This window comes from Caloenas nicobarica, chromosome 5, assembly GCF_036013445.1.
Source record: "Caloenas nicobarica isolate bCalNic1 chromosome 5, bCalNic1.hap1, whole genome shotgun sequence".
Classification (NCBI taxonomy): domain Eukaryota; kingdom Metazoa; phylum Chordata; class Aves; order Columbiformes; family Columbidae; genus Caloenas; species Caloenas nicobarica.
In genome coordinates, this window is record NC_088249.1 from 23,397,730 (window position 1) to 23,414,135 (window position 16,406).

General features: G+C 57.4%; 1 protein-coding gene across 1 annotated transcript; it reads right to left on the reverse strand.

Annotated features, from left to right (window-relative positions):
- Positions 1–1,503: 1,503 nt before the first annotated feature.
- Positions 1,504–14,892, reverse strand: TMEM63C (transmembrane protein 63C). The gene is made up of 23 exons (XM_065635653.1): positions 14,795–14,892; positions 14,316–14,521; positions 13,867–13,946; positions 12,922–13,009; positions 10,846–10,883; positions 10,272–10,414; positions 9,912–9,963; positions 9,380–9,488; positions 8,871–8,944; positions 8,685–8,765; positions 8,433–8,553; positions 8,169–8,302; positions 7,817–7,939; positions 7,149–7,302; positions 6,479–6,585; positions 5,571–5,657; positions 4,998–5,063; positions 4,717–4,879; positions 4,398–4,503; positions 4,021–4,188; positions 3,631–3,746; positions 3,394–3,465; positions 1,504–3,313 (listed from the first exon to the last, which is right to left on the reverse strand). The coding sequence occupies exons 2-23, from the start codon at positions 14,511–14,513 to the stop codon at positions 3,101–3,103; spliced, it is 2,493 nt and encodes an 830-aa protein (XP_065491725.1). The 5' UTR covers positions 14,514–14,521; positions 14,795–14,892; the 3' UTR covers positions 1,504–3,100.
- Positions 14,893–16,406: the final 1,514 nt, after the last annotated feature.

The following is a 16,406-nucleotide window of genomic DNA, read 5'->3' on the forward strand; positions in this document are numbered from 1 at the left end:
CTCCCTGTGCCCGCGGGAGGTTTGCCACAGCTCCTACAATCCGCCCCCTTGCCTTGGCCGCTGCCCGGCAGGGACGCTGCTGGCACTGCCCGCCACAGGCTGGCACAGCAGGAGGTGCCATGCAATTGCTTGTCCTCAGCTGCGAGGGACCTCCGTGTGCACAGGCTGAAATCACACAGGCGGGTTTCTGAGGGCTGGAGTGGTGGATGCCCAGTGTGGTGGGGTTACACAACCTTGTTAGGCTGCGATGAGCTTTCCTGGTGCGAGGGTCAGGAGAGCTGCGAGCTGGCCGGGCAACTATGGGCCTTCCTCTGAGCCAGGGCTCCTGCCTCGGCTCCGTGGAGCTGGCAGGGCCCTGCATTTAGCCCTGTTTGCTGCTAATTATGAACTGGGCCGGGGGGTGGGGGGGGGGCTCTCTGTGGGGGGCGTGTGATGAGGGGAGTGGGGTTTTAAATTTTGCAGCTTTTCACCCAAAGGGAAGCCCTCCATGTGCCGTAAACCAGGTTTGTCAGCCAAGGCTCACCTCACAGGAACCATGGAAGGACCCAATGAAACCAGAGGGAAATAATTCAAGTAGGAATTTGGGTAGAAAGAGTGTTCTCTGGGAAGGGAGCAAAAGAATGCTCTCTGCTCAAAACCTAAAGACTTCCAAAATGGTGTTCAATCCCTTCCCAGGGACTTGCTGGTGGGAAAGCTTTGGGAAGATCTGCTGCATCTCCAGATGGGTGGGTTTCCCTCACCATCCCCAGTCCTTGCTGTGGTCCCAGAGGAGCTCCAGGCCGCTCTCCTGCTGCCATCCCCCGCAGTGTGTGCCCCTTTGGTGGTATCCCGAGCCAGTCCTGCCTATGGGGTGAGTGTTGGCAGGGGAGAGACACTCCTGTCGCATGGCTGCACCCCATCCCCACTGCCAGGGATGGTGCCAAGGGCTGTGCCGGCCTTTTCAAGGGGACACAGCAGGGTTGTCCCCTGCTCCTGCGGCTTTGCTACTTCTGCCCACTTGTTTGGGTTTGCTTTCATGGGGACTACGTGGGCAGCAAGGTGGCTGGAGGTAGGGGGGTGTTCCAGTGGTCTCCTCACCTCTGGAGCTTCTGCAGGACATGCCCAGAAAGAGCTAAAAGCAGCCTGCAAGTGGGGAAAGGGGCTGGGGTATTTTTTCATGTTCCAGCAGCAAGGGTCACCCCTCTCCTGGCACCAGGCAGGACACACAGGAGTGATGACATCAGGCAGCAGCTGGGTGAAGTCATTTTATTCAAGGCACAGTCATAGCAATAAACCACAAGAAGGTACAGACCTCTGGCACATTCCTACAGCAGGTCAGCCGAGGGCAACTGGACCAGCAGCCTGTGCTTCCGAGGATGCGGTGCCGCTCGCAGGCACTTGCTTCCACCCAAAAAGAGGCCATCAGCATCCCACCCGCTCCGGCCAGGGCTGCCCCTGGAGCAGGCAGCGAGGGCAGCGGTTTAGCTGTGGGCAGCTCCAGGACACCTGGGTGGGGAGCTATGAGCCCCCTCCTCAGGGTGCTTTTTGGGGCTGGGAGGGAGCAGCTGAGCTCAAGGTCCCCCCACAGCAACTGCTCACTAACTAGCATGCTGCAGCCATTGCCCCAGCAGGCAGGAGCGTGGGTGGGACAGGGTCTGCAGGGCTGTCAGCTGGCCAAGCTGAGACCCACCAGCCCCCACGGGGAAGTCCCAGAGCCCACACCAATCCAACAAAGACCTACAGCTCGCTGCTAGGCTGCCTTTTAACACCACCCCCTGACTGGCACACCACACCCTCCCCTCCTAGTGGTGCCAGTAACACTGAGTAGTGCCATGGCTGAGCATCTGCCTTCGCACAGCAGCACTCCCTACGCCAGCAACCCATGTGCCAGCAGGGCTATGTCATCGTCCCTTCTCTCTCTGTACAGCCCTGGGGTGGCAGCTGGAATTGCTCTGAAGCCAGCAGGAAAATCAGGAGCAGGAAAATCAACCCCAAGGCCAAAGTGGGGCTGAGCGAGGAGGCAGCATGCCCAGGTGGGCTAGCCTGGTGAGAGAGGAGCTGGGCAGGGCAAGGATCTGCCCTTGACCCCAGGGGCCTCTGCAGCAGCTGCAGCTGAGCTGGAAAACCCTGGGGATACTGCTCACAGCAGGTCTCACACTCCTGAGGAGGGGCAGCTGCTGGGGGAGCATCCCACAGCTGTGGCTTGTGGGTGAGGGCAGGGTATGGTGGACCAGGACCCAGACGCCAGGGTCTCACCAGCACCCCCTGCCATTTATTTTGTAATGGGATGGAGCCATGCAGGGTCCCACGGCCAGCCCTAGGGAGTGTGAGCATGCGGACGCTGCTGCCGGGGGGGCGTGGGACAATGGGGAGCTGCTGCCACAGCCATTAAACACACTCATCCCTTGACCTCCCACTCCTCCCCAAGGATCCCCAAGTATAGGCATGGTGCAGCAGCAGTGGATGGACAGGGTGGGAGAGCAGGCAAGAGCCGGGCTTGCACCCATGTCTGGCTTGAGAAGGGGCCGCTGGTGCTCAGGAAGACGTGAGAGCAGCCCTGGGCACTCACCTCCTCCACAAACACGCATGGGTCTCAGCAGTCCCTGCTTTAATGGGCAAAGCCTTGGGGGTGGCAGTGGGGGTGAGCGGGAGCCTGCATGGAGGCAGTGGGTGGGCAGGGTGGGAAGCAACGGTTAGGGGGGGCCATCCCCCACCACTGAGGACCTGCAGGACAGCATGGCAGCAGGCACATTCGTCTAAGCTGTCTGGGCTGGTTCCCCCTCATGGAGGGGCCAGGGCCTTCCTCCTGCCCCCAGAGCATGGCCTCTCAGAGAGACCCTCTCCCCACAACACTGCATCCTGTCTTCCCCACAATGGGCTGGAAGAGGCAGGTGGGGATAAGGGGGGCACAGGGAGTGCTGAGCCAGTCCAGGCAGCATGAGGGACCAGCAGAGCCTCCCAGCACCTCCCATGCAATGGGGTCTCACCCTCACATCAGTCCTCTCGTCCCCCTGCCCCCTCAGCAAGATGGCCCCTACCAGTTCTGGGAAGGGTCCTTCCTGTCCCCTGGCATGTCCTCTACTCTTGGCATGGCCGGTCCTTGTCCCGGTGACGGGGATGCTCACTGGTAGCGGGCCTGGCTCTCCATCACGGGGCCGCTCCTGTACTCGCCCTCCACCGTCTCCAGCTCTGTCTCGAAGCTCTGCAGCCTCTCATCCTCCCCATCCTCCGCCGGCTCCAGGTGGTTGCCCATGGTGCCATAGGACTGGTGTGCCGGGGAGGCTGCCGGTGTCAGGCTCAGCTCGGGCTCCTGCAGGACGGTGGCCACAAAGAGCTGCCCAGGGGGCAGTGCGGGGTCAGGGCCCACGGGAGAGAGGTGGGGAGGCTGCAGTGGGGCTGGGGAGGGATACTCACGTTGGAGTTGGGGGTGGAGGAGACGCTGCTCCGCTCCACATCGTTGAAGGCGCCCTCAGACTGGTCAGACATCTGTGGAGAGGGAGGTCAGGAAGAAATGACTGTTTAGGGGTTCCCCGCTGAAGCGAGGGGGCAGCCAGGCACTGCCTCAGACTTCCCATGGCAAACACACCCCAGAAGGGCGAGGAGGGAATGAAGCGATGTGAGGAAACAGGACAGGCGTCTGCCTGTGCTCACCTGGTAGCTGGAGGGCTTCCGCGGCTGCAGCTTCTTCAGGCAGAGGCCAAAGAAGGAGAAGACAATGCAGGAGAGGAGGACCACGAAGGTGAAGAGGGTGACAGGGCGGGTGGGACCTAGAGCACAGAGACACTGGGGCAGCACATGAGCCTCCAAGGACCTGCTGCACCTCCAGCTGAGACCCAAGCTGGTGCCTGCTTTGGGTCTAACAAGCACTCAACACTTCCCAAAACACCAGCTGACCCTCTCCTCTGCCAGGTCTCCACCACACCTTCCCCCTTCCCACCCTCCGTGCTATGCTTAACTCAGGGGTGACAGCAGCGGCTCATCCCCCCAGGCAGCAGATGTGACCCTCAGCAGCAGTAGGCGGCAGCCCCGAGCTCTCCCTACCAAGGCGCAGGATGGAGAAGAAGAGCAGCCAGAACATGCAGAGGATGGGGGCCACCACCACCTGGCTGATGGCGGCGACATGGAGGCGCTGGTTCAGCTTGGTGGGGATGTACACGTAGTAGATGTTGTACCGATCAACCATGTGCTTGAGCAGCATGTAGAGCAAACCTAGTGGGAGGACAGGGGCCATTTGGAGGGAGGACAATGGAGACAGTCAGGTCACAGGGACACCAGGGCAGGCCCAGGAGATGATGCCCAAGGGTGCTCTCCTGTACCATGCGGGAAGCTCATGCTCCCACACCACTGCTGGTGGCTGAGACAGGCTGTTCTTGGCAGAGCCGGGGGCAGTGGAACCAGGGGCATGGGATCGTACTCACCGAAGGGGACAATGATGGGACAGGTGATGCTGTAGGTCATGACGACGGAGAAGATGCAGCAGGTCCAGGCGTACTCCAGCCCAAATTGAAACTGGTAGGCTTGGCTCTGGGGCACAACCAACAGCATCATTACTGCCTCTGCCACTGCAAAGACTGCCCAGCACTGTTAGTCCCATGGGGCCAAGGCCAGCAGCATCCCTTGCATGGTGGCTTGTCCACACAAGCCTCCCCATAGGACGAGGACAGCCTGAGTTTCCAGCAAGCACATCCCTGCCATGAGAGGGGTCGCATAGGTTTAGAGGTGACCAGAGCCACATACCCGCTTGACGTGGAGCCGCTCTGGCTCGGACTTGGCGAAGCAGAGGCGAGCAGTATAGACGAGGAGGCCCGGGATGCGCAGCAGCTCCATGGCCGTCCCAATCAGGCTGGAGGTGACTACGTAGTTGACGAAGAAAGCGCCATTGTCTGGGAGGAAAACGCACCTGCCCCAGGGACAGGGAGGGTGAGAGGATGCTCAGGCAGGTGGCCAGGAGAGCCACCAGGAGCTGGCACTGGGGACTCCCACTCATCCAGGAGGTTTGGGAGCTCCCTGATACTCACTGGAACTTGATATCAGCCTCGTCCAGAAAGTGGGTGTCGAAGAGCCAACGGAAAAAAAGGTCCAGGCTGGAGGTGGGAGAGGAGGAGCAGCTCAGAAAGAGAAGCAATGTGTGGGGCACTCAGTGGGCATGTACTTTCCCCTGCTCAGGGCGGACGAGATCCTCTGACCCTACACGGCCAGAGCAGCCCTTTCTGCTGGATGGAACCACTCTGGCATGGGCGATTAACCCCATGGCCACTCAGGCTTGCTGGAGCCAGGACTATGAAGATACCTGACCTGGTCCTTCCAGGATCTGCTAAAAGGCTGACCCCAAGCAAGGCAAACTTGTGTCCTCTGCGGCAGCCTGGCAAGCTGCACTGCTTCCCTCCTCCTCCATAGGGAAGGAGGGACCATAACCATCTGGGAGCAGCTTGGAAGGACTAAATAGCAAGTGTTTCCCTCCCCAGAGAGCCTGGTTTCAGTGGCAGTGGGGGGCCTTAGCCCTTTGGGGCTGAATTGCAGGAGGTGAGGGGCCTGGGTGCAATCGTGGCTGCTGGGGAGCCGGGAGAACAGCACTGCAGGGAGGTCCATACCTGCTCAGCCCCAATGAGGGCAGGATGATGACCATGAACACCAGGAAGAAGAAGCACTTGTGCATGGTGAGCTGATTTTCACTTGACCTGGGGAGAGGGGAGGCAAGAGAAGAACATTATACTTTTCCAAAGTAGAGCAGCTGCTGGGGTTGGAGAGGCTGGGCTGGGTCTCACTCTTCAACAGAGAACTACTCCCAGCCCCAGGAAACCACATGTATTTGGTCTGTGCATCTACTGGGGCTTTGCAAAGCCTCTCCCAGGCTGGGAGTTGTCACCATGAGGAAATCTGCTGCAGTGAAAGCTCTTGTCCTTCCAGCCTCCCACCTCTTGTATCCCTGCCCTCTCCTACACCTGCTGGTGTAGACACCCAACAAGAAGCAGCTGGCTGTCTATAATGGGTTCAGGAGTCCCCATTTCTCCCAAGAGAAGGAAGGGAGGTGGTGACAAAGCTCCTGCAAGGCCTCAGCAGACAAGGCATGGGGGCTGGGGCTCGTCAAGAGTCAAGACAGAGTGAGCATATTGTAGGAGCTGGGCAAAGCTTCCTCTGCTAGGAGACTTTAAGCATCCTGAACCTCTACCTCTGCCTTGGAGGGCTGGGAGCACAGCTGGGATGGCCCTGCTGCTGCCAGTCCACCATCACACCATCCCTTTCACAAACTTCTTCAGACCCACCCTAAAACCAGCTCCACCTGCTTTTGTCAGCAGCCTGGAAGCATTCAGGGCTATGGCAAGGAAATGGCTCCTTCGGGCATAGACATGGGCCTCTTCCCAGGGAGAGCGACACCCGTGGGGCTCTGGGGGGCCTGTCACCCCACTGCCTGCCTCCCTGCAGGTCAGGTCCCACAAGTGCTACTGAGATTCCTCCCACCCACTGCAGCCCTGGGGGAGCACGGAGGCCACCCCGGTACCTCGTCCAGTGCGACTCGAAGAACGCTGAGTAGTAGACGAGGAAGGGCAGGAAGACGGAGAAGACCCAGAGCAGCAGTGTGGGGAAGAACTGGGTGATGATGGGGTTCTGCAGGAGAGATGCCAGACACCCCCTCAGGAGACAGCTTGAGCTCAGTCATGCTGTAGGCAGCTCTCTGGGCCTCCTGGCACATGATGGTGTGTGCAACTAGCAGGCTGGGGCATTCCCTCCCTGAGCAGGGGCATTTGTTTCTGGAGTTAAGCAGCTTGAGACCAGCCAAAGACACCACAGGCACGCTCTGAGCCCCAATGCCTGCCCAATAGCTCACACGGCAATGAGCAGGAAGGAGATGTACTGCTGGTAGCCCCTAACATCTCCTGAAGCTCTTCCCACCCCTCTCCTCTTGCATAGACATCAACCTGCCCTCCCCCATGGACAGCAGGACCACAGCTCAGGTTTGCACAAGTGCCCCAGGGCTCTGCCACTTGAAGCACACCAAGAAGGGGATGGATGGCAAGCAGGGCATGACCTCTCCTTGCCTCTCATCAATGTTCATCTCAGTGATGGCTCATCTTTTTGGGCCAGTGTAGAGCTGGTGCCCTCCCACTGTCACGGACAAGCCTGAAAACAGAGACCCTTTGGGGAAGGTGGTATGGGGCCCCAGGGACTACCTTGAGGTTCTCCACAGGCTGCGTAACATTGAACATGTCCATGGTGTTGACAATGATGGCTGGTGTGGTGAGGAAGAAGAGGAGGACGAAGAGGCAGATATTAAGGAGGATGAATCTCACCCACCAAGATGTGCCACGGACTGACAAATTCTCCCTGTGAGAGGAAAGCACAACTCAGACATGGTGCCGAGTAAAAAAACACGTCCTGGGTCTCCTAGGCTGGCTCCCCGAAGCTCTGCCTCCCACTGCCCATACCGACCATCCTGGCAGTCCCTGCTTTGAGTTCAACCTGTCCCCCATCCTGTGCTGCTGCAGTGATACCTGCAGAGCCCCAGGACCACAGTGTGGCTGCAGTGGGGAGTCTGTGCCACCAGGAAGCTTTGGAGTCTGGCTGCAGAAATCAGAGCCTGGCTATCAGCCCAAACCTTGCCTGGCCAAGCCCTGCCACCCACAGGGTGATAACCCCGGTCACCCTGGTGACTTCTGCTATGGCCACAGGAGGGATTGTCAGGCCCTGCCACCCTGAGAAGACAACTTACAGGTACGGGCACAGGTTCCCTACAGCTATATGGATTTCCTATAACTATGGGTATGGGCTCCCTATAGCTATGGGTATGGGTTCCCCCCAGCTGCTCGCCCTCCCTCCCTCTCCCACCACGAGGGTTCACCAGATGATATCGCTGGGTGCAGGAGCATAGCGAACGCCCCAGTGGTGTGACTTGACCACGGTGGTGACAGAGGACTGCTGGGGATGCTTGCGGCAGTGGATGTGGCTGTAGTCCTTCAAAATCCTGCAGAAGGAGAGAGCCAGGGGTTGGGTCCTGACCGAAGGCTCAGAACCCCCTACCCTTCTCATGAGGCCCTTCCAGCAGCCTCGAGAGAGCAGCCATCTCTTCAGGTGGCAGAGGCACGGTGGAGACGTTGCCTGACTTTGGCCAGAGGAGCCAGCAAGGTGCCCCGGTGGCGGTGGCCACCAGGCTGAGGGATGTGCCTGTGCTGGCACGTCCAAGGGGCACTCACACAGCTGTCATCCGCTCGTCCTGGAAGGTGACGAAGGCCATGTCGAGCCGCTTGAGCATGACGCGGTTGCGCTCTGCATTGAACTCATCCGTGAGTTTCTCCTCCAACTCCCCATAGTACTGCTCGGCGTCCACCTGCGGGAGCAGCCAGGGCTCTGCTGCACTCGCCGGGCTGTGGCATGGGCAAGCTGCTGTGCTCTGCCCTGCTCACAGCGCAGAAGTGCTGCCTGCAGCCCTGCCCACAGCTCCGCCCGCACCCATCTACCTGCTCAAAGCCACAGAAGCGGCAGCAGAAGATGCGGGCGCAGGGGTGGGTTTTGATCATGATCTTCCCCTCTTTCTGTGCCTTGGTGGTGAAGTAAAGCCGTCCCTTCATTGCCTTGCGCCTGCCGGGAAGCCAATAGAGACAAAGGTCATTTGGGCAGCAGCAGACAAACAGACAGACTGGGTCCCTTGACATGCTGGGCAGGAGCAGAACACCCACCCGCACAGGCAAGGGGGACCTGCATGCACTCACCTCTCCGCATCCAGCTTCATCAGCTTGCGCACATCGAAGCAGAACTGGACATTGGTCACGGTGCAGCTGGGATAAGCCTCACTGCAGGCACAGGGACATGGTGGCACCAGAAGCCAGGGGACGGGGACAGCCCCTGCCACCTGCCTGCCAGCCGCCCTGGCGAGGTTGCGGTACACCACTACTCACTGAAAATGCTTGATGATAAGGGAAGGGTCTGTGATCTCCTTGGGGATGTGGGTAACCATCAGTGTCCGGGCAACCTAGGGAAGGAAAAGGGGCAGACAGGGTGGGTGGGTGGGGGCCTGAAGGCCATTTCACTGCCACCCTGCTCACCCAGCCACCGGGAAGGCAGAGGCACGCGAAGGCACCGACTGCCACCTGGGAGGCCGGTCAGCACAGACATCTTCACCACTCACTTCCACACCCGAGGGCACAGCCAGAAATTGCCACCACTCAGACAGACAGACACAGCAGAGCTTCAATCTCAAAAGACAGGGCAGCAGGAGAGAGAGGTTTGCCTCTGAGCTGCCAGGCTTTCTCCAGAAGCTGGAGAAAATCAGCCTTATCCTTGCCTGCCCGCCCAGTTCCAGGCTGTTTCTAAAGCTCTCCCTGCATATTGAGACCACCCTTTCTGCAAAATACAGTTATCCATTAGTGTTGAACAAGGCAGGGCTGGAAGAAGAATGGTTGCTCACCTTCTCGTTCTCTCTGTATTCAAGGTGGACGGAGTGGTGAGCCATGCAGAGGACAGTGAGGATGAAATAGATGAGGGCAAAGATGCTGTGCAGCCACAGGAGACGGTCTCTGGGGGAGCAGAAGAGGGCATCAGCAAGTCTGTGGTGAGCACGTGGCATGTGGACCAGTCTGGTGCTTAGTGCCTCACCACAGCCACCCCCAACACCCAGTGGGACCTCCCCAAACCAGCTGCTGGGGACTCCCACCCCAGAGATGAGAGGGGCAGCGTCCAGAGTGTTGGCTGAAATGAGGCTGCCCAGAGTCCCCCAGAGCCCCGCTTTCAGCAGCGGGGCGCAGTGAGCAGTGCCAGCAGGCTGCTCACCGCAGCAGTGCTTGTGCACGGTGTGGATACTGGGCTACCACAAGGAGGATGCTGCTCATTTGGACCCATCCCTGTTCTGAGACTGCAATGAGCACCGTGTCTGGGCACTCCCAGCAGCATCCGCCACAGCAGCAGCACCCACAGCCCCCCCAGACATGGGAACCACGTACTGCGTTGGGATATTGGCAATGGTTGTCCGGCCAAAGTGGGTGGGATTGTGTCCTGCAGGGGAAGAGAAGCGGGAGGTTATGGGAACCCAGTGCAGTGTGTGTCCCTGCTTGCAGGCTGAGTAGCTCTGGTCTTTGCTCCCTTCTTTTCCATCTCCCAGTTCCCTGCCAAGCCCCCATGACCCCGATGCTCCCTGCCTCTTGCACTCTTCTGTCCCACAGCTGATGATGGGTTCCTGCTCACATGAGGGCTCCTGATGGAGGGGTCCTTCTGCCCTCTGTCCCCAGGGCAGGGTGCTTGGCACAAGGATGAGGAAGCTTGTGCCATGCTCCTGAGACATCCACAACTGGGGAAACACCTACCCAGGAGGTCTCCTGAGAAGTTGACAGGCAGGATGACAGCCACAGAGAGCACACAGACCAGCATCAGCAGGACCAGGAGGTGCCGCTGGAAGGAGAGGTAGGTGGTGGCATCGATCCCACACTTGCTCTGAATCTCCTCGTCCCTGGGGGAGAGGCAGGTGGGGTGAGCACTGGTGGTACCTCCCCACCACCTCCTGCCCTGGGGACACTGGCTGCTCTGGCCTCACACAACCCATGCTAACTCATGGTATCCTGCCTGTGGCACATAGGATTTGGGCAAGGAGGGAATTGTGGACACAAGCAACCCTCAGGCTCCCACTCCATTACAGGACCAGCTCCTCCCAGAAGAGGTTAAAGCCTGGTTAAAGCCTTTTCCTTTGGGACAGGAGTCAGGGGCCAGGAGGAAATGCAGAGGTGAACCTTCTGCTCTCTTTCCCAGGGGGATGTTTTAGGAGGGTTCTTCTCATCCATCGGTCCCAGCAGCTCTGGGTGATGCATGCCCACCTATGGGCACTGCCTCCCCAGGGGCGGGCAGCAATGGGGCACAGCTGCAATGCTGAGGCCACACACTTACTTCATCTGGTAGATAGAAATAAGCCAGGAGCAGAATCCCTGGAAGGAAAGAGAGTCAGGATAAGCTGGAGGCAACCACTCCCACCTCCCTGGCGAGAAGCAGGGGCATGGCCCATGCTGAGGATGTGTGTGGAGGTGGTGCAGTGCCCAGGGCCGACAGGCTGAGCAAACAAGGCAGCACCGGGAGTCGCGTGCCCAGGATGCCCAGCCCAGTGGCCTGTCTGCAGCGGTAGCCAAAGGCAGCTGCCTTGGGAGGGCTGGGAAACACTGAGTATTTCTGTAACACAGGCTCCCACCTACCAGCAGCTCCCTCCTCTGTGCCTTCCCTGACAGTCTCTAACATGCAATGTGCTTTTTTGACCACCACCGAGCGCTGAGCCAGCGCTGCCTTATAGAGATATAGGACAATGCCAAGATCTTGTGTAATAGCTCATTCCCTGTCACTATACATGCAATATTAGAGTTTTTCTCCCCTATGTGTTAGGTTATGTTTTACCAGTGCTGGAGTTCATTCAAGTTCAAAGTCTCTCTGCAGTTTTCCCTGTCATGACTGCACTGAGTAATACTTGGCCAGTGGACCCCTCGTCTTTTCCCCCTTCCTGGAGGGTTTATGCTGATCTTGGATGGAAGGGACCCCAGTCAAGCCCCTGAGGGATTCCCTTACCCTGCCCTGGGAGAGCTGGCAGCTTCTTCCTCCTCTCCATTCCCCTACTTTACCCAAGCCAGGCCCTTCCCTCTCACCCCACAGCCCAGCTTTGTCTGATCGATCACAGTGGGAGGCTTTGGAGGTGCAAGTGTCCCCACACACCCGACAGCTCCACAGGGGCCAGACACCCCCTTAGCACAGCTGGGCTGACTCCCCTCCTATGCCCCATTCCAAGGCTCTGCTCTGGAGGATCACGTCTGGGAGGTTGTCAGTGCAGACAACAACAGTGCAGACCCCAAGCTCCCTGGGCTGTAATTTCTTGGGTTTTCCATAAACCCTCCTGAAAGAACAGCATTTATTAGCTGATTCCCAGCTCTCTAGGATGCTCACATGCAGGAAAGAGGTCGCATGCTGCAGACAATGGCTTGGCTATTTGTTTTGGGATGAGTGAGAAGCCCCATGCCTGCTCCTGGGAATTTGTGATGGCAACAGGAATTAGTCAGGTTGCTTTTATTGCAACATCCTCCTCCCACTCCACCACTGGAAGGGTGCTCCGATGCTTCCCTGCAGAGGACTCTCAGGCAGGAATTTGGTCAAGCTCTTCCTCACTGAATACAGGCACTAAAATCTTATTTAGCTCTCCTGCCACATTCTCGCTTTCTCCAGCAAGTGTTTTCTATTTTCAACATCTATCAGTGCTGCAAATCCTCTGACAGGTTTCCTGTTCCTCATGTGTGAAGAAAAACCTCGTACTTGTTTCTATGCTCTCTACAAATTTCTCCTCAAACTCCTCCTCCCTCCCTCTTTAGTATATTTTACATCTAACTTGGCAGCGTTTAGATTTTCCTCATTTGGGAACAGCTTGACTTTTAAAAGAATGTCTTCTTACTTCTAATAGTCTCCCTTAATCTGGTCTTTAGATGTGCTGGCATTCCCTGTGGTCTTTCTCACTTATTTTTTGATAAGCAATATACATTTCCCCAGAGCATCCAATACCAAGCCTTTAAACAAGCCCCCTACCACCTGCAAGAATTTTGCTTCTTTACCTTTCCTGCCTAGTATTTTCTTCAATAAATTCTGACATTTTTTCATAGTCACACCAGTGACTGATTTTTGAACTTTTGTTGCCAAAAGAGAGAAAGAAATAAACAGCAAAATGTGTTGGTCCATGCCTGTTTCCAGTGAAACTTGGTTTGTGCCTGATGCCATAGAGAGAAAGAAAAGATGAATATAAAGCCCCTGCAGCACACCACACCAGCAGAGCTGGAGGTGTGACCCAGAAGACTCTGTCCTGCTGGGGTCAGAAAGGCTCTGCGCATGCATCCAACTAGGTCCCTGCAGCCAGCAGGGACAACCACATAGCTGGGAGATGCTTGCCCTGCCAGAAGCATCCCCTCCAAGCTGCCACTCAGGATAGATGCCAGCACTCACCATGTCCTTGTTATCGGCATCCAGGGGACTGCTCTCCGACGGGGACTTCTCCTTCTCACTCTGCTCTCCATAGAAAAGTGACGTCAAACTTTGCAGGGAGGAGAGGAGTGGAGGGGTGAGGCAGGAGAGAAGCAACAGATGGGAGAGGATGAGCACCCTCGGAGAATTTTCTCCTGGGAGAGCAGCCTGGGAAATCTCTCCCCCCTCCCCATATCCTGCACTGGGGCTGCACCAGAAGCTACTCCCAGGCTTGGGGCAGGGGCTGCGCTCACTGCACTGGTGAGTCCCTGTGGCTTCTCCTGTGGCCCTGGCCCAAGATAAGCTGGAGAGGGGAGAAAGTAGGAGAGGGGCTTTTACAGTATTTGCTCCTGCGGGCTGCCCAGCTTTGCAGATACAAAGAAAGATGCTTTGCTGCCTGGCGCAAGCCATGCCCTGGCTGGCAGGCAGCTGCGGGTAGCACAGCCTGCCTGGAAATCTGGTCTGTGACGCCAGTATTTTTTGAGAGATTCTGCACCTAGCCTGAAGCATGGGCCAGGCAAGCTTCCCTGCTGACAGTGAACAGTGTTATTGCTCCCTCTGCCTCCTCCTCTAGCCAGCCCTGCGCACCCTGAGAGAGTGGCAGGGGGAGAGGTAGCAGCTCAGACCCCACTCAAAAGTAGCTCTTGGGCCTCTGTTCTTCCCAGGACAGTGCCCTCCCTGGCACTGAGACCACTGTCACTAGATGGTGCCTGCAAGAAGGAACCAAAGCTGGCCTGGGCCTTCCCTCTCCTAGCAACAGACAGTGTCTGTGTCACGATAGGCAAGGACAGCCAGGCCATTCCCAATGGGAAGGAGGGATAGGGCATCTGCTGAGCTTCTCCACGAGCCACTCCACAGCGCTGACCCTCCTGCCAGCTCTCTTGGAGAGGCTGGAGCCATCACCCACGGGGGTCCCATCCTGCTTACCTATCATTGTCCATCAGTAGCGCCAGGCGTCCATAGTCCCAAGCTGCTTTCCGAAGGCAGGAGAAGACCAGGAGGAGAAGCTGGAAGAAGAGGGAAGAGGAAAGGTAAAGGGTTTGCCGCAGTCTCACCCCGTGGAGTCTCTCCACATGCCTCCTTTACGTCTTCTCACTCATGAGCCCAAGCTCATGCAAAACTCTTGCCTCAAGCCAAACTACTCCTGCTCTGTGATCTCACTACCACCTGTTGCCCACCATGATGTGGGTAAAGCTCTTGGTCCCTGGCACTCAAGTCCCTTTCCCCAAATAGCTGGGCACACTGATGCACATACTGCACACACATGTGGCTGTCAGCACACCCGTAATGCAGACACTCATGCTTGCAGCCAGTCTTTGACACCACAGCCAGGGGCTGCGGTGCCCATGGACGTGACACCCTCCTGGCCCGCTCACCAGCCAGAGGATGAAGTTGATGGCGAGCACAGTGGGCACGCCGCCGAATGGCAGCCCTTCCAGGACGGTGCTGCGGGAGCGGGCACTGAAGCATTGCTCCTCCGTGCTGTTCACAAAGGTGTCCAGGAAGCTGAGCACATCCAGCGAGGTGGGGCCAGCACCGTCTGGCGCTGGCTCCACTGAGTACACGCTCTCCATCGTCGTGCCTGCAACACAGAGGCAAGGGGGTGGGCGGAGAAGCCTTTGCTTGAAAAGAGACCATGGCTCCTCCAGGTCCTCTAGCGAGGTCTAAGGAACTCACTAAGGGCAGGGAGGGGAAGAGGCTGGCTGGTGACCTTGGAGCTTCCCCAGTCTCAGTCTCTCCCAGGGAGGGCCTGTGGGATGCAGGGCAGGTGGTGTTGCTGAAGAAATCTCACAGCTACCTTGTACCCTTTCCCCACTTCATTAAACCCCATGCTATGTGGTTGTCTCCATCATACCTGAGATAGGTCTCTCACCACCTCTGCCCTTCAGTCCTGGAAGCTGAGTTGACTCATGGCCACCCTGGTGCGGTCAGCAGGTAGGAACAAAGAGCCAAAGCATTTGCTTGAGTTTCTGAGAATAAGAACAATGATGATGCCAATGACTGGACTGCTGGGGTTGCGCTTGCTTCACTCCCCACACCCAGATATCTACTGCGTATGGAACGTCCCCCAGCCCTCTCTTCTCCAGCATCACAGTCTGAGTGACTCAGGAGTCGTGGGACCTCCCTTCCATTGTTTTACCAGAGCAGGATTGCTCTTTCCATGATATCTTGAAGTCTTCAGAAGCAGCAGCTTCTCAAAACCCTAAATGCCAAGGTTCCCCCCACTTTCCCAGGACCTGATACTGCAGGCTATGGCCCTCACTGGCAGGAAACACTTAAAGCCATTAATGGTGAAGACTGTGGCTTGTTTCCAAAACTGTTCCTACCACCATGCTTTAATCAGGAGAGGATCCACCTGCAGTGCCTGGGACCCATGGGACCAAGCACCCTACAGCAGCCAGCATGAGCCAGTGGGGCTGCTGCTCACAGGGATGCACAGACCTGCATGCCAAGACGGTGCTGAACAGCCCCTGCACTCACTGGGAGGGCAGGAGGAGAGGGAACCAGCACAGCAAATACTAACAAACACAGGGTGGGGACAACAGTGCCAGAGTCCTCCCTCCTCGCATCCCTGCCATGTCTCCATCCCTTGGAGCCCCTGCCAGCACCATCAGCTGGTTGCTCCTGGGCCTGGAGAGCTCTGTGGCCTTCAGAGGAGGACAGCTCTGGCTCTGGTGAGACCAGCTGCATCGCTGGGGTGAGAGACACTCTGGGACAGTGGGGGGTCTTCAGGGTGTTCTCAGGACGGACCAGTAACAGGTTGCTGGGGGCGTTTCAAAATGGCAAAGAGGCTGGGTCCCTAATGTCTCTCCTGAAAAGTCCCTGAGTTAGAATGTCTAGTACTTTTTAGGTAGAGAAAAGCAGAAGGCTGAAGATCCTGCTGAGGGGAAGGTTACTGGAGTGTGAAGGGAACAGACAGACAAGAAAACTTTGTCTTTGGAGGTCATGAGCAACCAAATATAATTTTGAAGTTGGCCCAGTCCTGAGCAAGGGCTTTTATCAGATGCTCTCCAAGGAGTCCCTTCCAGCCTCATTTATTCTACATCCCTATTCTCAGGGACCTGTGCTCCTGATCAGAAGATCTTCTGGCCCGCCTGAAGTTTATAAGGAGTTACGTGCATGCCTCACCCTGCAGACATGCTGAGCACAGTATATTGTGACCAGTGTATCATGGTCAGTGCAAAGGCCACATGAAACCTCATCATGCCCATTAGCATGTACTCCTGTGAGCTTTGTATTCAAGCCCACTGGGCATTCATTCCTCTCCCTTCTTTTTATCTATGTTCCAGGCACAACTGGGACGCTGCTGCAGCCCTTGCAGTCACCCAGCCACAGGTGACCCCTGCTGCAGGATGCTCATAGCCCACATGGACAGGACTGAGGAAGAGAAGCAGGAGCCATGGTGTGATTAAGCAATGGAGGAGGACGCAAACAAAGACAGCCAGCACCTCGAGGGACCTGGAGGT